General features: G+C 42.2%; 2 protein-coding genes and 1 long non-coding RNA gene across 3 annotated transcripts in view; 2 read left to right on the plus strand and 1 right to left on the minus strand.

Moving 5' to 3' along the window:
- Window positions 1-1,548: 1,548 nt before the first annotated feature.
- LOC134665486 (uncharacterized) lies at window positions 1,549-2,496 on the plus strand. Its single transcript, XM_063522461.1, has one exon. It carries the CDS (start codon window positions 1,549-1,551, stop codon window positions 2,494-2,496), a length of 948 nt encoding a protein of 315 aa, XP_063378531.1.
- Window positions 2,497-5,831: 3,335 nt separating this feature from the next.
- On the plus strand, window positions 5,832-24,949 carry LOC134664892 (protein-tyrosine sulfotransferase). The gene is made up of 5 exons (XM_063521605.1): window positions 5,832-6,191; window positions 9,076-9,611; window positions 12,445-12,534; window positions 13,361-13,524; window positions 24,673-24,949. The coding sequence occupies exons 2-5, from the start codon at window positions 9,084-9,086 to the stop codon at window positions 24,935-24,937; spliced, it is 1,047 nt and encodes a 348-aa protein (XP_063377675.1). The 5' UTR covers window positions 5,832-6,191; window positions 9,076-9,083; the 3' UTR covers window positions 24,938-24,949.
- LOC134664896 (uncharacterized) overlaps window positions 18,197-25,327 on the minus strand; it is a 312,621-nt gene continuing 305,490 nt past the window's right edge. Inside the window, exons 2-3 of the long non-coding RNA XR_010098319.1 lie at window positions 20,636-21,029; window positions 18,197-19,091 (exon numbers count right to left, since the gene is read on the minus strand). This is a non-coding gene — a long non-coding RNA (uncharacterized LOC134664896). The remainder of the gene's footprint in view (window positions 19,092-20,635; window positions 21,030-25,327) is intronic.

Here is a 25,327-nt window from a genome sequence, read left to right on the forward strand (position 1 = left end):
TTATTGTAGATCTATGAAATAGGAAGCTTTCCAGCACACACATCTTAAAGCAGGGTTTTTTTTTTATGAAAGTTCCAAATCGAAAAAATACATGAAGACATATTGTACACTTATAGACTGGTCATATTTTTGTAAAAATCGATTTCAACTGATGGGCAAATCATATTACTTTTTTGCAACCCGCGCTTTTAACCTAATAAGACCCCGCTGAATCGGAATTTGCCGGTTGCTTGGTCGAATTCTTGACTGAGATATGACATGACATATTTGATATTAAAGGTCCCTTTTTTTTTGTTTTTCGTAAATAATTCTAAAACGGTGGCGCATAGCAAAACATATTCTGATACATAAGTAATTAGCATAAAATTCGCACAGGCTAGGGAAGCGGCGTGGAAGGAGTGGCTGGAGACGCTGGACCGGGACCCATGGGGACGCCCTTACAAAACTGTAAGGGCAAAACTCCGGCCTTGGGCCCCTCCGCTAACCAGCAGCCTTGAGCCGGACCTCTTAGGACGAATCCTTACTGGTCTGTTCCCTGAAAGAGGTGTATGGCATCCGCCAGCGATGGGTGGGAACGCTACCAGCACTGCGGTAGAGGAGGACATACCTCCTGTCACAGAGGGGGAACTCGGGGCAGCGGTGTTAAGGCTCCGGCTGAAGAACAGCGCCCCCGGACTTGACGGTGTGCCCGGACGTGTCGTGGTGCTCGCGCTTGGTGAGCTGGAGGAGAGAGTGAGGGCCCTTTTCCACGCATGTCTCCAACAAGGTCGGTTCCCGCGAAGCTGGAAGACCGGTAAGCTCGTCCTTCTTCAGAAGGACGGGCGCCCGGCTGAGTCGCCGTCGGCCTATCGCCCCATAGTCTTGCTTGACGAGATGGGCAAGCTCCTTGAGCGAGTGCTCGCGGCCCGTCTCGTCAGACACCTCGGGGAGGTAGGACCCGACTTGCACGAGTGCCAGTACGGCTTTCGGCGGGAAAGGTCGACCATTGATGCCATAGCGCGGCTGAGGGTCCTCGCCGATGGGGCAGTCTCACGGGGTGGAGTGCTGTTGGCAGTGTCGCTAGACATAGCGAATGCCTTCAACACTTTGCCCTTTGAGACTGTCAAGGAGGCATTGAAGTACCACGGTGTGCCCCACTATCTCAGAATAGTAGTCGAGGACTACTTCAGAGACCGGGCCATCACATACCCGACTCAAGCTGGATGGGCAAGCAGGACGGTCACGTGCGGTGTCCCACAGGGGTCAGTCCTCGGACCACTCCTGTGGAACATCGGGTACGACTGGGTGCTTCGCGGTACCAACCTGCGGGGCGTCAACGTACTGTGTTACGCTGACGATACTCTCGTCACCGCAAAGGGGAGCACCCACAGGCAGGCCGTCCGGCTCGGCACAGCAGGGGTAGCTCACGTGGTGAGTCGCATTAGGGCCTTGGGACTCGAAGTGGCCCTCAACAAGTCCGAGGCTCTATGTTTTCACGGGCCTCGAAACGCACCGCCTCCTGGGCTGGAAATAGTGGTCGGGGGAACCTCCATCGCCGTCGAGTCGACGATGCGGTACCTAGGCATTGTCCTCGACGGTCGGTGGAGCTTCACTGAGCACTTTGCGCGGAAGGCGCCAAAATTGCTGGCCGCAGCTGGAGCACTCGGGGGACTGCTCCCGAACACCGGGGGACCGGGCAGCACATGCCGCCGCCTTTATCAGGGTGTTGTGCGCTCCATGGCACTCTATGGGGCCCCAATATGGGCAGAATCCCTGAACGCTCGGAACGTGGCCCTGTTGCGCAGACCCCAACGGGTTATAGCCACAAGAGCGATACGAGCGTACAGGACGGTCTCCTTTGAGGCGGCGACGTTGCTGGCCGGCAGCCCACCATGGGACCTGGAGGCTGGGGTCCTGGCGGCGGTATACTGGCAAGTTGCGGAAGAGCGGGCGGCGGGAAATCGTCCACTTCCGGAGGAGATCAAGCTTTGGAGGGAGGAGGCCAAGGATGACCTTCTCCGGAGGTGGGATGAAAGGCTAGAAGCCCCGAGCGCAAGCCGCGAGGTGGTGGGCGCAGTACGCCCAGTCCTTAGGGACTGGTTGAAGCGCGACTTCGGGCCAATGACGTACCACTTGACACAGGTACTTACTGGGCACGGTTGCTTTGGTAGGTACCTGTGGCGAGTGGCACGACGAGAGGACACAGCGGTGTGCAAGCACTGTGACAGAGGTGAGGAGGACACGGCGCATCACACCCGCGCCGTATGCCCTGCGTGGGATGAACCAAGATCGGAGATGGCGGCGGTTCTTGGAGCAGACCTATCGCTGCCGGCAATAGCCAGTGCGATGGTCCGTAATAGAGGCACCTGGGAGGCGGTCGTCGCGTTCTGCGACGCTGTCATGTCCCTAAAGGAGGCGGCGGAGAGAGAGCGAGAGGACGATCCCCTCTCGCTCCCTATCCGCCGAAAAAGGACCGGGCGGAGGCGGGCCGCGTATGACCGCCGCTTGCCGCCCTAACTGGGACCTCGGGCAGGAGATCGGGGGGTCTCCTGCCTGACGAGAGTGTCCCGAGGCGGATAAGGCGCAAAAAGTGCACACCTAGGAGGGACAATGGCAAAAGCCGCAATAGCCGAGCCCGCAAGGGCGACACGCACATGGCAGGGCCGAGGTAAGCGCCAAGCGTTCCCTTAGCCCTACCTCAGGCGGAGCGAGGGTACACCGAGGGGTTTTAGTGGGTAGGCCTCCCCCTAAGGGAGGGGAGTCCCACATAACTCCCGACCCCCCCCCCCCCCCGGGGGCGGGAGTATGCGTAACGCATTTCCCCTCGTAAAAAAAAAAAAAGGTGTCCGGACTTCTTTGCAATAGCCCAGTCTTTTTTCCACCCAAACTTAAACCATAGACCAGTATTCTGACCATATTCTTTACAATAGCTTCCAATGCCTGCTGAAACCGGTTCACGGGTATTTATTGATGTACCCGTGAATGGGTTCCAGCAGGCGTTCTACATGACATCAAATCTCTCCAAACGGCCTCTACGTGTTGGATCCATATCCCCACGCACGCCTTATAAATGACCGGGCTCGAAAGACCCGAGAGTTTTAAAACGGAGATACAAATAATAATAAGCCCGCAGGGCAGGTTGTGGCGAGCTGTTGGGGAGTAACGACCCCACGGACCCGAGTGCTCCCGAGAGTCGGTCAGGGTCTCCGTCTCCGGCGTGTCTTCGTCGGTCGGAGTGGACCCCAAGGGGACCCGCAGGACTCTCAGCTCTGGCTTGCCTTCATTGGCCGTCCAGAGAGGAGTCGCTAGAGCTATATGCTCCAGGGGTGGAAGTGAAAGATGCATAAGACGCGAGTTGTCACAGTGGCTGTTAACAGTCACTGGGTAGAAAGCGGCGCACACCTCTCGACACCCCTGAGCCGCTCACACCGATGTTGCTCCTGGTCGTCTTCGCGACGGCAGTTTCAGGGGCCCATCTAGTCAGCGGCGAGTCACCGCCTGCCTCGATGACGGTGTTAACATTGTTATGGCAGGTGTCCGGACCTCTTTTACAATAGCCCAGTCTCATTGTCCACCCAAACATCAATCCATAGACCGGAATACTGTTCACTTTTTCTACAATAGTCCCAATGCCTGCTACGACCGGTTCATGGGTATCTATTGTTGCGCCTGTGAACGGGTTCCAGTAGGCGTTCTACATGACATTAAAGCTCTCCAAGGGGCCTCTACGTGTTGGATCTATATCCCCACGCAAGCCTATCAAAAGACCGGGATTTATTGGCCCGTGAAATCCAGAAGGAGACACAAAATAATAATAATAATATATTCTTTATTGTGCACCACATAATGAAAAGGAATACAGAAAAAGAACAGATATTACATTAGGTAACAACAGGCGGTCTTATCGCTCAAAAGCGATCTCTTCCAGACAACCTTTGGGTAGCAGGAAACCAATAACTTACAACAATGAACGGGTAGTGCAGATACGAGATTACGTAGAATACTAATAGAATAGCCTCACATATCAAGAATAAATATAAAAGATATATTAAAGAATTATTCTAAGTAAATACAATAAATATATAAAATACATATATATATATATATATATATATATATATACATATACATACATAAATAAATAAAGGCAAATTAAGGCAGTGACAGATAATGGGATTTTAAAAGGTTTTTAAATATGGAAAGCGATTTGGCGCATCTTATATCCGACGGCAAAGCATTCCACAATCGAACAGCCCGAAAAGTGAAGGAGGTATTATAAAATTTAGAAGAAGAAGAAGGAGGAGCAAGGAGATGCTTCTCCGCACACCGCGCAGAAGAGAGATATTTAAAACGTTCTTTAAGGTAAGGGGGGGTAGTGGGGTTGAAGAGAATGTTATAAAGGAGGGTGAGAATGTGAGAGTTGCGACGCAGACGAATTGGCAACCACTTGAGCTTGGTTCGAAATTCCGAGACGTGGTCAAATTTGCGCAGGCCATATATGAATCTAATACAAGCATTTTGTAGTCGTTCTAGTTTGTCTAGCTGGTCCTCCGTAATATCCAGGTAACAAATGTCGGCGTAATCTAGTATGGGAAGAAGAAGAGATTGTGCAAGCGCAATTTTGGTGGCAAGCGGTAAAAAGTTACGAACTCTACGAAGTGACCCCAAGGAAGCAAACAATTTCCTACTGATCTCACTAATCTGTGGTATCCACGAAAGTGTACGATCTATTAGAATACCAAGATTCTTTACTTGACTCGAATAAGGAACCTGGAATATACAGAGTGTGTTATGTTTTTCTGGTTATTGTATTTGAAATTTTTTATTGGAATATTGTCTTGACTAAAGTTTAGCGCTGTAAATTAATGCTTCAAGCAGAGTCGATTGAGGGGGTGTGTTGGTTTATAGAGGCTGTATATAGCAATCGACACTGGCTTGAGACATTCTCTTTGAATATAGAAAGCTCAAGTTTGAAGTATGTTCGAATTCAAACTTGAGAATTGTCATTCACTCTACTTCAATCATCCGCAACGACAAGTCATGTTTTTGTGAATACAATTAAATAAATAAAATAGATGTTTACAAACTAAAGTGCCTTCCAGTGATTAATAAAACCTTCCAGAGACCTCCTGTAGCGGCTCTATATATATATATATATATATATATTATTATATTATTATATATATATATATATATCTATATAAACGGGACTTAAAACACGTAAAATTTAATTACACGCGATTAAGTTTTAATAATGAATATTTGCTATATAATTATATATATATATATATATATATATATATATATATATATATATATTACATTATTATGTAAAAAATACGCGAAATTTTAAATCAGAGTTAGGAGCAATGTTGCTGTGGAAAAATGTTTTTATTTTAATTTATGTTGTAATTGTAATATGGATATCTTGTCCGAAATAAAAGCTTTTTAATTTAATTTATTTTTATTACTGGCAACTGTTTCTAGGAGGCCAAAGCACACATAGAAGCTTCGGGCGCACACATGTGCAATTATAAGAGGACATAACTGTCTTAGCGACACTTGCACCATTTCGCTAACCCGGGGTTAACCGGTTAAACCTGGAGTTACCATGGTTACCAGTACAATTTGACACTGAGTTAACGGTTCAACCGGTTAACACTGGGTTAGTGGGATGGTGCAAGTGGCGCTTAGGAAGTGAACAGGCCTTGATAACAAGCCATAATAATTATGAAAACGCTCTTACGCTATGTGTTTTGGAACATCTCTAAAAGATCTGTCAACCAACTGTCAACAGATTGGTTATGTCGTGTCACTGTCACGCATGTCAATTCCACTGTCAATGTCAGTGAGACGGCACGGCATAGCAAGAGTAGGATTCGACAGACACAGTCAAATTGGATTTAATTGAAAAAACAAAAGACTAATTTTTATTTCCCTATCTTTTTTGGTTAGAGCCGTAATTGCTAATCAAATGCTAGATTCTCGATTCGAGGCGCTTAAATACGGTCGTGGTGTGTGAGAACTGTTTTGCAAGCTTCCGAATTGCTGGCCGTTGAGCCCACTACGTGTTGTTGTGGGAGCCAGCTCAGGCGCGGGCTGCGGCGCGCCGCCGGTTACGACCAATCTTCAGTCAAATTGGATTATTCGCTCAAAGAAATGCATTCGCTACGATTAACTGTCATATTTGCATAGTTTGGATTTTTATGTAGGTGAGTACACAATCTCATTATCGACATATATATGACCAATTATCATGTTTCCTATGTTTGGGCTGAATCAACGCTACACGTGATCGACAGCCCGCTACTACATTTACTAGAATGTGCTGGTGTGTGCTGAACAAGTACTATTGAAATTTGTTTACATAGAGTCCTGAAGATGTTGCAGTTTCATTGCATAAAAGTAAAGTTGAAACCAACTCGAAATTTGCATGTTACAAGTATGACATAGTTATTAAACATAACGCACAAGTAGGTAGAGGAGATATGTATGGGGTTGATATGTGACAGAGTTTGTAGGGATATGGCACTAGTAGAAGGATATCAACTGAAATGATATGATATACCTATTCATTTCATACCTCATAACTTTAAAAGTGATAAGTATAAATAAGAAATAATATTGAATGTTTAGACTTTACTGTTTTTAAAAGCCAGGATTCGGGTCTGAACATTCTGAGCAGTAGGAAGAGAATTAATGAGGTGTTGCATTAATTAGTATTACATAGAGAGAGTGCACAGAATAAAATTAACTTAAAAAAAAATTGGCTTCACATTCACTTCAGAAGCATTAGACTAGGAATAGAGGTGGTTTATATTGGTGCCAATAACTTTGAAACTATAATGCCTAGTGCTAACAGAAATAGCTTTTTGCACTAACCAGAGATGGGCATATTTACAATCTAACAGTACCATAATCAACCATATCTGAAATCTTGTTTGTCAACCATATGATGGCATTTTTTTGTGCATCAAGGCTACACACCAGGCTAGGTACACCAAATTCCACCTGTGTAGATACCTGGCAACCCTTGTTTACTATGTGGACCCAACAGGGTTGGTGGATGTTTATGTGTAGCACCCCAACCTCCATCTACTATAGTTCGTTTTTTTAGCATTAGAAAGAAGGTAAGCAATCTTGACATGTTTTTTAATTGAAAAACGCTTTTTAAAAATCAGTGACTATTACTTATGAAAGCAGAAGAATATAAAATGATTGTATTAGATTCATAATTGTTATATATTTGCCGTGACCTATTTTTAAAACATGTTTTTCAATAAAAAGACACATCAAGATTGTTTACCATATTTCTAATGATAAAAAAAAACGCACTATAAGCCAACCCCAATGCGCTTTTCAAAATTATCTGTTCAGAAGTACTTAATAACTTGTAGTAGGGTGCTGGGTAATGGAACAGAGACGTAGTGTACCACCATCTTGCTCATGCTCCCTATGCTGCCCTACATTTATGTGATTGCCATCAGAGGCGTTTTTCAAGTGTCAGTCAAAAGAGCAGCCATATCAAGACGAAGTAGCAAGAGCAGTAAATGTTTTGGGCACTAGTTTTATTCTTCTGATAACTCCTAAGATATTAATTTAAATTGTGTGGTATGTAGTGTAATTATAATGTGCATTAAATGTGCATGAAATCTAGTTAGCTGAATTTGATAAGGATTGCTATTGTATTTGCCTAAATAACATTTCAGTTACCGCATTGTATGTAACCATTTTTTAGCATTAAAATGAGTTTGGCAAGTTATCTTAAAAAGACTTATTCTATTGCGAACTTTATTGTAGATCTATGAAATAGGAAGCTTTCCAGCACACACATCTTAAAGCAGGGTTTTTTTTTTATGAAAGTTCCAAATCGAAAAAATACATGAAGACATATTGTACACTTATAGACTGGTCATATTTTTGTAAAAATCGATTTCAACTGATGGGCAAATCATATTACTTTTTTGCAACCCGCGCTTTTAACCTAATAAGACCCCGCTGAATCGGAATTTGCCGGTTGCTTGGTCGAATTCTTGACTGAGATATGACATGACATATTTGATATTAAAGGTCCCTTTTTTTTTGTTTTTCGTAAATAATTCTAAAACGGTGGCGCATAGCAAAACATATTCTGATACATAAGTAATTAGCATAAAATTGCCTACAAAAAAGATTCCGTACAATTTTTCGCTAGGATCAATATTCAAAGAGATATTAACGCAGGAAAGTTGATTATAATCACTTCTAAGGTCCCTTTTTTAGTTTTTCGTAAATAACTCATAAACGGAGGCCAATATAAAAAATGTTGTTAAACGTTAATAATCTACACAAAATTTTCTATAATAAAAATTCAGTACACTTTTCGCAGGGATAAATATTTAAAAGATAATAAAGAGGGAAGGTTAATTATAACAAATTCTAAGGTTCGTTGTTTTTATTTCTTCGTTAATAATTTGAAAAGTATGACTATTTTGTCTCGTCTATTATACTATTCATAGAGCTAAACCAGCTGGATACACACTCCTACCTACTCCCTACATCCACGCCTTCTCGAAAATCTTAATTAATTGGTTGAGAGCTGTGTTAGTCAATAGCTTCGACCTCGTTTTTACTATTTATTAAAACGCGTAAACAATAATAATTGTAGCAATAAACATATTTACGATCTAATAATGGCAGGTTTATTATTTGCATTTTCAATTAGTAGAAAGCAGTTGCGCAAGCGATCGCCGGTAATTAAGAATGACGTGACGTGACGAGTGCGACGGAAGAGACGTGTCGACTCGACCGTCGACTCATAAGCACGGCCGGCACCGCGAACGCGAACGACTAATATTATGAGCGGGAGATGGCTAAGCAGCGCGGACTTGGTTTTTATAAAATAGGTTTTGCAATAAATTAAAACCTTTTTACAAAAAAAGGATAAAATATTATCCTGTTTATTTATATGCTGGTACCAACTGATGATATGTTTAAAGCCAACGCGCCAGAACAGATGTTAATATTTTCGCAATAAGTACCTATATGTTATTTCTACTTTGAACGTCGTTGCAGTAATAATATCGGTAGTCTGTGTGTGTGTGTGTGTGTGTGCAGGCGGCGGCATGTGGCGCGGGCCTCGCTGGCGGTGGGCGCTCGCGCTGCTGCTGGTCGGCGCGCTGGTGTGGGCGCTGCGCGGCGGCGCGGGCGGCGCGCCACGAGCCGCGCGCCTGCGCTCCCCCGACCAGTGGGTGGAGGGCCGCGAGCTGCCGCTCATCTTTATCGGCGGCGTGCCGCGCTCCGGCACCACGCTCATGCGCGCCATGCTCGACGCGCACCCCGACGTGCGCTGCGGCCAGGAGACGCGTGTCGTCCCGCGCATCCTGCAGATGCGCCAACATTGGGCACACTCCGCGAAGGAGTCCGTCCGGCTCGAGGCCGCCGGCGTCTCTAAAGCGGTGCTGGACAACGCCATCGCGGCGTTCTGCCTGGAGGTGATCGCGGGGCACGGCGAGCCGGCGCCGCGGCTGTGCAACAAGGACCCGCTGGTGCTGAAGATGGGCGGCTACGTGCTGGAGCTGTTCCCCAACGCCAAGTTCCTGTTCATGATGCGCGACGGCCGCGCTACCGTGCACTCCATCATCAGCCGCAAGGTCAGACACTCCAACATTCAAGTTACCAAAAGTAAAACACAAATATGTAGGTACTTACAAAAGGAAATGCTTCAATTCCAATCCCCCCATGCTTTGGAGTGAAAATCGAACAAAGTTCCACATCTGTCAAATTATAAAAATACAAAGCGTGAAATGTATAACTTGCCCTAAAGTCTATTTTTTTATTCGGTAGACTAAAATAACATTTCATAGTATGAAATGTTATTTTATTTTATGTTCATACTAGGAAATGTCATTTTAGTTTATCGCATAAAAAAATAGACTTTAAGTTGCTAAGAGCGAGCAGGAAGAAATATAGCATAGATTGGAACTGGGGCCCGTTTCTCAAAAGGGCCCCAGTTCCAATCTATGCTATGCCTATAACAATTGCTGTTATTTAAAAAAATGTGAGATCTTAAAGTAGGTTAGATTTGGCTTGGCCAGTTTTTATCAGAATTACAATATATATATGTACACATATATAACTTTATAAAACTAACCAATAATCACCCTCAATCAATATGGGCCTAACCAGTTGAATAACTTTATAAAATGACTGATGTAATGAAAACTGGCCAAGTCAAATTTAAAATTAGTCTTTTAAAATTAGTCTATCTAAAATTAGTCTTTTAGGGTTATAATCGCCCAATCTAAAAGAAAACCGAAATTTTCGCTGGTTTTTCGATTTTTGACAAAGTCGTTTGGCGCTCGATGTCACAAACTTGGATTATTCATTGGGCCAACATCATCAATAAGTCTGCAAAAAATCAGAACTACCCGATTTGCCGCAAAAGAGCCAGGTTACAAAATTCGACAAAGTTACTGGATTAAATAGGTATTTACTACACAAGTGCGGAAAAAAGGAATTCGAAACGAGTGGCGAAAAATTAAAACACGCGTGTTATCCAGTAACTTTGTCGAATTTTGTAACCTGGCTCTTTTGCGGCAAATCGGGTAGTTCAGTTTTTTTAAATTAACACGAGTTGCGAATTACCCATTCGCACGTGTATCGTACAACGTTTTACAGTACACATGGCCCTTGATAAGATAAGATAAGATAGTCGTTACAGAAAAGATGCCGAGAATGTTCAAGGCGAGAAGATTTGTTTAAGAATCCGCACCCCATGGCCTTTCATCAGATTGATTATCTTCCCGCGTTGTCCGGCCATTTTTTTAAATCTTTATTTGGAAAAGAAAGGCCTTCGTCGCTGAGCGATGATGCCGGCCTCATAATAATTACATAGTATTTTGCCACGGCTCGGTTCGATTTTCTAACAATGTGTTCCTTCACCTTTAGAGTCACTGAAAATCGGCGAGTTTTGATTTAAGAGCCAACAGTAGTGGTCATTTCTCCATACAAACGTACTCGACTGTTTCCTCCGTGGGTTTTGATGCTAGAGCAATGGTTTTTTCAACACAGATTAATATTGTCAATATCTGTGTCGGACCGTTTTGCTTTTTTTGGTATTTTTGTTTTTAAAGGCGCTAGAGCCCTTCAAAAATGGCCAAAATGGCCTCAGTGACTATGCCGCAGTGAGAGGCGTAGTATTCAAAACTGATATCAATTAGCCAAAAAAGCAAAACGGTCTGACACAGATAATTTCATAATCATTTAGATTACCAAATTTAGTTACGATTGGTTAAGTTTTGGAGGAGGAAACAGTCGAGTACGAAACCTCGATTTTTGAGATTTTTACGCAGGATATTTCGCCTTGTCCTTATCGCACTAGTTTTAGGAGCCGCTTCTGTTAGCGAGACGGGTATATTTACCTAACAGCTCAGCGTCAGCTCCTGTTTCGTCTTAATAGAGACGGTTAAGTTTTTCATACGACATAGCGTGAGTGTTAAGGAACGGACGTTGGGTTCAACGGTCCGATGTGTGCGGCCCTGGTTAGCAGCCGACAAAGTAAACAAGTAGCAGTTTGCACGCACTAGACGTAGACGCGCGATAATTCCTATAGGTATAACTGTGCCGTCCAGTTTTCACTGTAGTGCGAACGCGGACTGGGTATCAGGCGCCACTGTATATAACGTGGCCTCAAGGTTCATAACAAGCCTGCCTAACCAAGTTATCCCGAATTTAAACGCGCTCGTCAAACGAGTACGTCAAGCGAGCGTGACAACTTTGAGTCAGTCATCAAAGTATTGTGGCGGTCCAGTACCCTTTATTTAGATACCAGTTAGTTCATATATGTATATCTTTAATGTTTTTTAGATAATAGTTGATTCGGTAGTTAAGAAATTCCGTGGATATCAGTCGTGCGTGCCACACGAACTTTCCCAGGACTTTTTCTATTTATGATCTATAAAAAGTAATTAAGTTAGAGGAAAATCTTTCCATATCAAGAGAAAAAATGTATTATTCATTGCGGTCAAGCATCGCAGTAAAATATGGCATAAATTGCATGCATTCGTATACCTACAGTGTTATCTTCGTTAAGTTATGTTTGTGTTCACACGCGTAACGTTGCCGGATATAAAAACCGAAGGAGTTGTGAACGTCGGTGACAATATGTCCACATTTTTGTTGAATAAATACTCGTCACCGCTGCTTTGTTTATGTTATGTTATGTTGTTATAACATGTGAAGGACTACAAGAAACAATTGGGTAGACAGGTATACTAATTACAATAAACGATGGCCCATCTCTGATCTGATCTCTGATTTGTTCGAGCATGGTTGTTAAGAATATGTGGTTTTCCGCGGATCTTATATTCGCCGTTGACGAGCGATTATGGTTCTATTCTACGGACTAGTATAGGTATTATAATAAAGAAATACCTACATATCTACCTACCTATAGTGATACTGATAATCAATGTGTTTCCGCAGGTAACAATCACTGGGTTCGACTTGACGTCGTACCGCCAGTGCCTCACCAAGTGGAACCACGCCGTGGGCCTCATGTACCAGCAGTGCAAGGTGGGACTCCTCTTTACTTATATATATACACTATCACTAGCCTACCAATCCTCTGGGACCTTAATGACCGGTCTGGCCTAGTGGGTAGGGGTTAGAGAACGAGTTTGGGAAAATATGAGCCTATACATATAATCATCCTGTTATCACAGTAAGTAGAAAGCATTAGGTATTAGTACTTATCGTCCACACTGTTGATGAACACTTTGTTAACCTTGTTTTACGGCCAGTGCAGATAAGATGAGTAATTCTCTTCGAGTGTGTCAGTCGGTCCTGACTCCTGTTCTGACATACGTCCACAGAAATGACTAGCGATTCAGCATCGCATTGATTTTACAAACCGTGCTGTATCTAAAGCACAATCGCTATATAAAATGCTATCGGAACTCGATAACTCCGCTGCGCGTATAACACGTAAGCGCAAGTGCAGCATAACCGACGCGATTATACCTATCGATTCGGAAGTAGCTATGAGAAATGATTTTCGCATTCGATCTTCATCGCCCAAAATTTCATGTAGAATGTTTTAAATCGTAATGGAATATTGTTACTCAATTGAAATGTTGCGCAAGATATCTACTTGTAGCACGCTGCAGTTGTATAATCAGAGGCTAATTTTTTTTATGATAGTCTAGCCGGAGGCAACTAAATTAGCTCAACAACCTATTTTTTTTATTTGTATGTATAAGTATAAGTTTACCTATATTTAGGTACTTATAACTATATAAGAGAGTAATACCAAAATGTGTAGTTGAACAGTGTTTGTGTGTTATACCATTAAGATTGAGTAGAGCGGTGAGGTGAGTGGTGTGTGTTGTGTTGTGTGCAGGCGCTGGGGCCTCGGCGCTGCCTGCCGGTGCGGTACGAGGCGCTGGTGCTGCGGCCGCAGGAGACGCTGCGCGCCGTGCTCGCCTTCCTCGAGCTGCCGTGGACGGACGCCGTGCTGCACCACGAGCGCTACATCAACCAGCCCAACGGCGTGGCGCTGTCAGAGTGCGTACCCCCACCCCCCGCCCCCTACACATTGTTCATTCAAACCTTGTTCAGTTACGAGTGTTGCTGGTGCTCTTTATAATTTTAACTTTATTACTGGATTATTTTTATTAGCCTTTGAGTAGGTGTAGGCCTACTTGCAAGATTCGTTAGTTGATTAGGTCTGTTAGTATTCAAAGGTCAGTATAAAAACTAAAAACACTCTGACCGACTTCGTTCGACGCCGACACTGGCTTCGCGTTTGTGTTTCACATTTATTTGGCGGCAGACGTCAAGTTTGATCAAAGGTTTTTTCCTTTAATGTAACTGTAGGTTGTAGGTACTGAGAAATTACTGCAAAATGATGCGAACCATGTCACCGCGGCCGCGGACAATCACAAAGGTTTTACAATGCGCTAGGCTAAGACCATCGGTGTAACTAGTGCGCAGTAGCTTTGACACTACACAACATAAATGACCGTCTGTCCACATATCCACGTGCCAATAAGATAATCCACTAATGGGCATCTAAATGTGTCCAGGTGTTTGTCTGTTGTCGAACTCACATTAGCCGCATACTTTACAATTAATAACGTACTATAATAGGCCTATTAGAATACAGCTATTTATATTTTATTCATCATTTTTCTTAGGCTAGGGTTTTTATTATTATTAAATTTTATTTCATTAGATAAGGCTTCTGATAGGCAAGATAAAACGACTGTGGGGCCTGTCTATAACAAGTTACAGTTCCACTATCAACGTGTAAAGTTTTTAAAAGTAAAAGGAGTTTTATCGGAGTCGGCCTCCGAAAAAAATGTAGGCAAAGCACTCCGTGCTGCTAGACTGTTTCTCATAACAAAAGGTGGGCGGATCCGCATGAAGATGGCGAAACCAGCACCTCATGTAAAATCCTTAAGGCTCCGTTATCAGAATTACAATATATATATATATATATATATATATATATACTTATATGTTGAATAACTTTATAAAATGACTGATGAAAACTGGCCAAGCCAAATCTAACCTACTTTAAGATCTCAATTTTTTTTTTAATAACAGCAATTGTTATAGGTATCCAATAAAGCAAAGAAATAGAGTTTAATACTTGTTCATAATATTATTATGTTCCTATAAATACATATTTGGATTTTGCATAGAACTTGGCACTCATTTAGATCTCCATTAATTTTGCGGCGAAGCCCACAGCCAAGCATAATTTTTGTATTGAACTTGGCTCTCCTTTTTTACATTTATGTTTTTGGTGGGATATTATTACTATTTGTCAGTGGCGGATTTACAGTCTTTGCCGCCCTAGGCCCCAAGCCTTGTAGCCTCCCCTTTCTCAGCATCAGCACCCATCATATTGACTACATTTAGATCAGGCAACGAAAAGATATATTACCTTTTTTTGAGAATTCGTTACCTGGCCTAATTTTGAGTTATTTTTTGTTATCATCAGCGAATTTTTTGTCTCAATTTGCCGCCCCTAATATCTCGCCGCCCTAGGCCCGGGCCTACTGTGCCTTATGGGAAATCCGCCACTGCTATTTGTAAAGAAAACTAGGCAGGTATTGAGATTTAATGTTTTTCCTTGCGTGTTGGCCGGTTGTTTAGCGCGTATTACAAGTTTTTTTGTATGGGGACCCCCCCTATTTTTTATATTTTTTAAATTTTAGATTTTTTCTTACGCTTACACATAATTACCGAGCGGGATTCCAAATTTCATCCTTCTAGGTCATCTGGAAGTAGGTTAGGTTTAGGTACTATATGTCAGTCACAATAAAAAAAAAATGTTGTATGGGGAATTTGAAAATAGGGGGGATTTTCAAATTCAAATTCAAATTCATATAATTTATTTCGGAATAATTTATGTCCATAGTTGTTAGTAACAAAATAAAATAACTTAGAGCTAGCGTTAGTACAATTAATTAATACACACATAACTATTATCACAGACAAAACACAATCATACATAACCTAGTGAGCAATGCAAACGGTTCCAGTGCTCCTGGAAGCGCCCCTGCCATCTCTCTGCAATGGTGTTCAGTATGCTGTTTGGGCTGCCACTCAACCTCTTCACTAAGGATGCCACTCTTTTGCGCAAAATAGCGGCGAAGCTGTCCTGTCCGTGTGAGCATCAGTAAACATCTGCGATGCACTACAAAATCGCGGCAACCCCAACAGCATCCTAAAACCATTGTTGTACTGGACTCTAAGGGCCCTGAGCGCCTTCTGCGTGTAGTTAACCCACAGGCTGCAGGTGTAAAAGGTCTGACAATGTGCTTTAAAGAGCGTCACTTTAACATTCTTAGAACACCTTGCAAACCTGCGAGCTACCATATTACATCTGACCGCCAGGGCCCTACGCTCCCGTTCTATGTCCTTATTATTATTATTATTTAACTTTTTTGTATTTTTAGATTTTTTCCTACGCTTACACATAATTACCGAGCTGGATTCCAAATTTCATCCTTCTAGGTCAGCGGTCGGCAACCCGCAGCCCGCGAACCTCCCACTTGCGGCCCGCGAGTCACCCTGGCTATTTTATTTGTAATGTAATATTGACAAAATTAAATGACAATGGCTGATAAAGTCATAAATATTAGCAAAGTGCGGCCCGCGTCCACTTCGTTAACTGCTATGTGGCCCTTGGCTGCTAAAAGGTTGCCGACCGCTGTTCTAGGTCATCTGGAAGTAGGTTAGGTTTAGGTACAGATTGGGTAGTAGTACGTATAGATTGGGCGCGGTACCGCGCAACTAATGCACAAAACGTTATGAAATACGTCACATTGCCGAAGCGCGGCGTTCTCGATAGGTAAATTAACGCGGTTGCAACGCTGGTCCGCGATCAATCCGCCGACCGCACTCAGTGTGACATCACCGCCTTGCTACCGCGCCGCTCCGCGAGCGCTCCAGAACGCTGCCGCTTCAGTGTAACGGAACCTACAATGTGACATTACCGCTTTGTTTCCGCGCCGCTCCGCGACCGCTCCAGAACGCTTCCGCGTCATTATGACGGAGCCTTCCATGTGATATCGCCGCCTTGCTACCACGCCGCTCCGCGACCGCTCCAGAACGCTGCCGCTTCAGTGTGACGGAACCTACAATGTGACATTACCGCTTTGTTTCCGCGCCGCTCCGCGACCGCTCCAGAACGCTTCCGCGTCATTATGACGGAGCCTTCAATGTGACATCGTCGCCTTGCTACCACGCCGCTCCACGACCGCTCCAGAACGCTGCCGCTTCAGTGTGACGGAACCTACAATGTGACATATACCGCTTTGCTTCCGCGCCGCTCCGCGACCGCTCCAGAACGCTTCCGCGTCATTATGACGGAGCCTTCAATGTGACATCGTCGCCTTGCTACCACGCCGCTCCGCGACCGCTCCAGAACGCTGCCGCTTCAGTGTGACGGAACCTACAATGTGACATTACCGCTTTGCTTCCGCGCCGCTCCGCGACCGCTCCAGAACGCTTCCGCGTCATTATGACGGAGCCTTTAATGTGACATCACCGCCTTGCTACCACGCCGCTCCGCGACCGCTCCGCGACCGCTCCAGAACGCTGCCGCTTCAGTGTGACGGAACCTACAATGTGACATTACCGCTTTGCTTCCGCGCCGCTCCGCGACCGCTCCAGAACGCTTCCGCGTCATTATGACGGAGCCTTCAATGTGACATCACCGCCTTGCTACCACGCCGCTCCGCGACCGCTCCGGAACGTTTCCACGACAATGTGATGGAGCCTTTACACAGAAATGTTTCCTGCAGATAATACACATATTATAGGAAGGTATATTATGACTACACCTATTTATGTTGTTGTGGAACCTCACCTTCAGCTTATCTCAAGTTAATGAAATTGCCTTTGCTTAGCTATCACAGAAAAACAAAAGATAATAACACAGTGTGCCAATATTTAATAGCTTTTCTTGTCATTAGAAGCTAACTAATAAATATAGAAGCTGGAATTTAAATGAAACATCAGTGTGTAGTACCTATACTACCTATTATCCCCTAATAGCATATTCCCACCATACAAGGAAAATTGGCAATCGAATTTGAATCAAATGTATTGAAATTGTTTTGTTTTAAAATCGAACAAAACAAAACAAAAGCGACTCTGTTCCATTTAATTAATAATTAATTTTGATTTCATTGGAGGTACATAATTTGTACTAGTATTAGGACATTGGGTTCAATGCGCGATTGGGTTCATGGGGTTCCATGAGGTTATAGGAATCCCACCAAAAACATTTTCATGTAAAATATTGCCAAACGAAACCAGTTATCAAATCTCTTGTAGAGCCAAGCTTGTAACTCTACAAGCCCTAACTTCACAGACTCTACACCTTCTAAGTCTGTGAAGGTAGGGCTTGTACAGTTAGAAGCTTGGCTCTACAAGAGATCTGTTAACTTTTTGCCAGTGCGAGCCTTATGGTTTCGTCTTGGCAACATGCATGTTGCCATGTTTTTAGTGGGATTAGTTCTTTAATTTACCACTCGTGGCACTGCTCATCAAATCTATGAAAAATGCTGGGATGTACATCAAATCTGTACGGCGCGTGGGACGGGGGAGGCTTTTGGATCTGGGTGGCCCCGGCGCTGCGAAGAGCAGCCCTGCCGCCCCGCCCTCGCGTCACAAAGCGCGGTGACTACACTCGGCTCCGCAGCAAAGAATATAATACTCACTAGGAGAAGAACGATAACTCCATACAAAAAAATTTCCCTTTCAAAAGTTCGTTTATACTACTAGCGCTCTGGTAGGATACCACTGTAATTAGAATTGACAACCCGTTTTGCCTAGCGGGTATTGGCAGTAATCCAGTTCAGGAAGCTAATGGTCCTAGGTTCGAATCCCGGAGAGGGAATTTCTTTTTGTAAGTACTTTTTCTTTTTTGTTGGGGTCAGGTTTTTAAGAGCCCATCAACGTGCACACTAGCGCCACTGCTGAATACATTAAACTAGTTTTTATGTTACTGGATTCGTCAATCTACCCGTCTATAGTTAAAACGGCCGTTTGTTTCGAGCTCATAGATCGACGAATCCAGCAACAAAAACTAGTTTGATGTATTCAAAAGGTACCTAAATATACAATACAGTCCGAAGCGGCCCCCTTTTTAAATACCTGTCGTTAAATTTAAATAATCACGATTATTTAGCAGTGGCGCTAGTGTGCGCGTTGTTGGGCTCTTCAATTAGCATATCACAAATAAGTAAAAAATACGTTAAAAGATAATGATTAGGTACTATATTTAGTAATTCGTGAAATATAAAAGGTAACAAAAAGTTACGTATTATTAAGATATAAATATTTTCATTCCTATTAGGATTACTGTATATATGTTAGGAGCAATACATATGAATACATACACTGATATGGCAAATGGTTACAAGTTGTTATTACATCTATCCGGTTATCGGACATTTTCTGCTTCACAGCTCCACTCAGCGTTCTTGGTCACCGGGAAAGTAGTTTGGATATGCGGCAGATACGTGCCCTTTGAGCTTTTTCCAAGAAATCATTTGACGGCCCAGGATTATATTATTATCTCACGCTCAAGCCATCTGCTGATTCACTTTCTAAAACAAAATAGTCACAAATTAAACAATATAATCTAACTTCTTAATTACTAACGTCGCTAATTCCTAGGGTCTAAATTTACCAGCTTAAACAATGTGGGGTTTTACATCTATGTTGAATTTTGATTATAATTTCGGAAGCGATGTAAAGCTTGAACACGCCAAAACGTGGGCACATAAAATTACAAATAAATAGAAAATAAAGGTCTAATGGAGCGAAATATATATTGAATATAATTGAAAATATTATAGTTTATCATGCTAATATACTAGACTGTCATTTCAGCCTCAGGATTTGACATGTCACAGACTTCGTGATGACCAGGACACAGGCACTTTGCACGACATGATTACTGTATGCTTAAGTAGTCCAAGCCAGAGTTATTTGCGGATAAGTTGATAATATAACTTTAACGGGTGTCTTTTTCAAATATTCATTGATATGGGCCCAGTCCATTGCCATCCGCCTTCATTTATTACCATCCGCCAAAAGTACCCTTTTGGCATTGTCAGCATGTCCATCATGTTAATACCCCTTCGTCACTGTTATAGTGTAATGACAACACGATGAATGCTACCAAAATAGTAACTGTGAGCTGTGGCTTCTTTAAAATAGGTTTAGGTCATTTTCGCAAATGTTTCTTGCATACATTTCTATAGTCAATGTCCCTTATGCGAATCAATTAACGGCGTCGCTTGATGCAATCACAAGTAGCTGGCTCAACCAATAAATAATGGGGATACTTAGCATTATTTTTATCTTGCAATCTTCGGGAATGTATTAGCAACTCATACAAGTCAAACTTTTTATTTTGTGTATTGCTTGAAGTATGTATTTCTATAGAACCATCGTCTAACACCTAACACGCTCAAATACGTTAAAAATGATCAAACGTTTTAATATCCTACATTTTGCATACAAATTTCATTTAGCACCACTATTTTGGGAGCAGATAAGCTCTTGCTAGCTCTTAATTTAACTTGACTTCTCTTTTTGTACATAAATTTGAGATATTTGTACGTTTTTTGCAACATAAGAAAAATTTGGTTTCGGTCTTTATGTAAGAACGCTGTATTTTCCTAGTTTCTTTTTTTTTCTCATTTGTATCTCGTGTTATTCTGCTTTCTGGTTGTCTTTCCATTCATTGACGTCTCCGCAACATTTCAAAAACACAAAAACTAATCGATCCTCGATATATTAACATTTTCACAAGGTTCTTTAGCCTAATCGACTTTTCAATTCTATTGGTGCAAAGTGATTTCGCTCAGTTATTGTTTAAAGCTCGTTATCATGAAAACGAATCATACAATTGACAACTATTGTGGTATCATATATTCCTCATACTATAGCGATTTTAATTTAAGTAAAGTAATAAAATTTAACCACCCTTTCCAAAATGTATAAGCAAAAATGTGTGCCCACGTTTTGGCGTGTTCAAGCTTTAGCGTCCGCGGGACTTACGGGGATAGTAAGATTAAATTATTATATTTGAATTTGGTAATTAGCACACTCATTTATATTTAAAGATTAATATATTTCTTACCGTGAAATTATCGCTGTTTCTGGTTTACTACAACGGTTTCCACACACACATTAGGGCTTTCCATAATCCGAATAAAAATTGTTGATAAAGTCGCCATAAAAAAATATATATATTTATTTTCAGATTCCTGAGATCCATAGATTGTTAGTTACAAGACACTTATGAAACTACATTAGTGAACTTAAAACATAAATAAAAAATACTTATTTTCTAGGTCGTAAGACATGTAGGTCGGTCGGTATATCGGCGGAGAATATCCGAGTCCCACCTCTCTGCTATCATTTTCAGGATGCTAATTGAGCTCCCCCTCATCCGTATCACCACAGACGCCGTCTTCTTCCTCACTATGGCATAAAAGTCCTCTACGCTAGCATCGGCAAACATCCCAGAGGCGCTGCAGAATCGAGGAAGCCCAAACAGCCTTCTGAAAATGTTATTATATTGGATACGCAGGGTATTATAGGTCTTCAGCCTGAAGCCACACGTATAAAAACTTTGACAGCAAGCTCTAAATAAAGTGAGCTTCACTTGGGCACTGCAGCGTGCGAACCTGTGCGCCAGCATCCCGCCTCGGACCGACAACGCCCTGCGCTCCCGTTCGATATCTAGATCGTCTTTCAGGTCCTCGGTCACAATATGCCCAAGATATTTGAAATGTGTAACACGATTCAAAGGGACTCCGTTCAACATTATTTTAGGCGTGTAGGCTGGACACTTTATTTTACCCCTGAAAATCCGGATACATACAGCAAGGAAGGAAGAGAGACAACGGTTTAAATTTAACTAAGTCTGTGCGTTAATAGGTAAATAAATATATTTCAAGTGAATATATCGTTTCATATGAAAATTGATATTTTTGCGTTAAATGACTTAAATGACAGCATTGACATTACAGACTTTTGTCGTGTCTATGTTCTTACCGGCCAGACCCATATCTAAGCCTATCAAAGAGACTAATTAACAAAAAATTTTTTTGAATTTACATACAGGGCGTCCCACGGCGATGCCACATGGAGGGAAAGTACCTTAAATATCATAGATAGCATATTTTGCTGAAAGAAGACTTCATTTTATTTTGAAAACTTAGTAAAGTTGCATTCATACTTTTTTAATTTTTTTTGAAAAAAATGTATGGAAAAAAATTATCGCGTCATTGGAGGAAAAGTACCTTAATTGTTGTAAATGATCATCTTAATGAAAGAAGACATTATTTCGATTTAAAAAAAATTCACATCAAATGAAAAAAATAATGGTCTTCCTTTTGTTTCCAACACTATGTTATTTGGCAAAAAAATAATTCTCACATTGAAGCCTTTCGATCGGTATGACAAAGCTACAAGGTATTTTTTTTCTCGTGTAGCGGGTTCGATTCCCGGTTTAACCATGAAATTATTTAAAATGCAATTCAACTTGTTTTTTTAAATCGAAATAATGTCTTCTTTCAGTAAGATGTTCATTTACAACAATTAAGGTACTTTTCCTCCAATGACGCGATAATTTTTTTCCATACATTTTTTTTCAAAAAAAAATAAAAAAGTATGAATGCAACTTTACTAAATTTTAAAAATAAAATGAAGTCTTCTTTCAGCAAAATATGCTATCTATGATATTTAAGGTACTTTCCCTCCATGTGGCATCGCCGTGGGACGCCCTGTATATCAAAAAATAAATAATAATTTACATATGACTACTTCATAAAATACAAATCAAAATATATTTGATAAAATAATTTGATTTATTCCTAGAAATCGTATCTAAAGCCAGTTCTAGCAATAAATAAATATTATAGGACATTTTTACACAAATTGACCAAGCCTCACGGTAAGCTCAAGAAAGCTTGTGTTGTGGGTACTCAGACAACGATATATATAATATGTCGCAGACCGTCTATAATGAATGTATGACGGCTGCGTTTGATGGAATGTCAAGTATTGAAATAGTCTATGCTTGAGTGTGTTTGACTGCTATACAGTGACTTTTATTTGAATGACCCGAAAAGCTTCTTTAATGGATTGGTTGGCCTGGCTGATTCTGAGGACAGCCCGAAATGAGATGACATCCTGAGTGGAACCGTCAGTCAGATTTGAATTGGAAAAGTAACGTGTCGCAGTCAACCTCGCTGCATTCCTATAATTAATATTTTATGAATTCTATCGTTTTAGCTGTGCCGTTCATGGAGTATCTTTAATTTATCTGCTCCCCGACAAATATATAAATACTTAAATACATAGTAAACAACCATGACTCAGGAACAAATATCTGTACCATCATACAAATAAATGCCCTTACCAGGATTCGAACCCGGGACCATCGGCTTCATAGGCAGGGTCACTACCCACTAGGCCAGACCGGTCGTCAAAAAACAATGTTGCTGTAGTAAAATATTTTTATGTTGATTACTGGCAATCTCGTCTGGGAACGGAAAACACATGTACAATTTTGAAGGGTCAGTTCGTTTGAAGGAAGTGAATAGGCCTTGCTCCGCAAGTCCGCAGCTTCGGCTTCTCATAGCGGACGAGGGCTGCTCTCCCTCCGCGCCTCCGAATTCGTATTTGCTCTCTAGGGGTAGGACAAACCAGACCATGGGGTTCACGCGGATAGTGGGGTGCACTAATTCGGTTTTGGGTGAACTTGAGATTTTGGTGGCTGTGAGGACGGTGGTGTGCTCTGGTATAAATGTACCTAATACAAATTGATAAATAAAACAGCAAACCGTGGTCACCCTCAGACAACCATCACGTTTACGTTGACCATATTGAGCGCACTAACAATTTGCCTTGGACAATTTGTAAACGTGACAACTTTTGTAAAATTACGACGCAAAATGCCGAATCTTACAATTTGCAAGCGACATCGATACTAAAGATAAGGTTCACCAATAGTAAGTGGAGTGCGCTGCTGCAGTTTGTCTAATAATAATATTGTCCATGTTGTCAGGAAGTTAAAGTTACGTCTGGCGAATTAGATTCAGCATTATCTATTGCGCATATTTTACGCAGTTGCTGCGTGCTAGACATGTTTTTTGTGATTATGCTAATTCATGATTTATAGGTTGAAGTATGCTGTTTTCAAATGTATTCTACCTACCTCCTATAGGGAGCCATTATGTTCTGCTATACATATGCTGTGTTTTTTTTTAAGAGCCAACAGGAGTGGTCATTTCTCCATACAAACGTACTCCCCGTTTTCCTCCGTGTTTTTTGAAGTTAGAGCAATGATTTTTCCAACACAGATTAACATTGTCATTGTTTGCTTTTTTTGATATTTTTGTTTTTTAAGGCGCTAGAGCCCTTCAAAAATGGCCAAAATGGCCTAATTGACTATGCCGCAATGAGAGGCGTGGCATTCAAAACTGATATCAATTAGCCAAAAAAGCAAAACGGTCCGACATAGATAATTTCATAATCATTTAGATTTCCAAATTTGGTTACGATTGGTTAAGTTTTGGAGGAGGAAACAGAGGAGTACGAAACCTCGATTTTTGAGATTTTTACGCAGGATTTTTCGCCTTGTCCTTATCGCACTACTTTTAGGTGCTGCTTCCGTTAGCGAGACGGGTATATTTACCTAAAATATTTAAAACTCAGCTCCTGTTTCGTCTTAATTCTTTAAGTTGACTCGTGAGCTAAATAAAAATGAACAGACGGACAGAGTAGCACCATAAGGGTTCCTTTTGTACCTTTTTGGCACGGAAACCTAAAAACACATTCGTTTTATTCATGGTTGAAAATAATAAAAACGATGAGTTACTGAGATTTTTTTATGGTTTTATAAAACAATAAGTAACTAACGGTAGCTTATTTGCGTATTTTTGCATACAATTAATTTTTTAACTTTCACTCAGCACAAAGAATTATGCTAATAAACGAAAACTGATAATTAAAAACCTTGGCACTGTTCTACTGATAAGGCAACGGATTGGATAAGCGTCTATATAACTCGTTCATAAACCAATTTCTTATAGTTTAAAAATATAGATTCAAATGTACCCCATTTTTCCGGTAGCCACTTTTGAAGAGTTTTGGTGTGTGTTACAGCGTGGAACGATCGTCGGACCAAGTGGTGCGGCCCGTGAACCTGGACGCGCTGGACAAGTGGGTGTCGGCCATCCCGGCCGACGTGCGCGCCGACATGGCGGAGCTGGCGCCCATGCTGTCGGTGCTGGGCTACGACCCGTGGGCCAACCCGCCCAAGTACGCCGAGCCCGAACCGGGCCGCGCGCCGCCGCCGCCGCCTCCCGCCGCGCCCGCCGCGCCCGCCGCCGCCGCGAAACACGACCCGCCCGCGCCGCAGCCGCCGTAGGGGACAATATATGGCCATGTACTTTATCAAGTCTTTTATTTATCAACAGTTTGACCTTGACAGGAATGACAAGTGCCCGACTGGTAGCGATTAGCGATAAATGAACCAGGTATATCTGCGATAGGCCAAATACCTACATCGTAGGTAATAAACCTTTTTTTACCATGGAAATATATTTGGGAACTTTGGCCGTCACCGTCTATTTGATGGTGTATAGCTCCACTTTTAACACGTTATTCACTGTCCCAATCTGAATTGTTAACCTTGTAAAAGAGGCTTGCCGTGACGTGACCCATATAGTATAAGGTTAATATGGTATTTCGGGGCACGCGGACAGTGGACGTGTTACACAGCAGCGATGAATGGAGGGTTGATAGTCTACTTGTTTAC

The sequence above is a fragment of the Cydia fagiglandana genome, chromosome 6, assembly GCF_963556715.1.
Source record: "Cydia fagiglandana chromosome 6, ilCydFagi1.1, whole genome shotgun sequence".
NCBI classification, from domain to species: domain Eukaryota; kingdom Metazoa; phylum Arthropoda; class Insecta; order Lepidoptera; family Tortricidae; genus Cydia; species Cydia fagiglandana.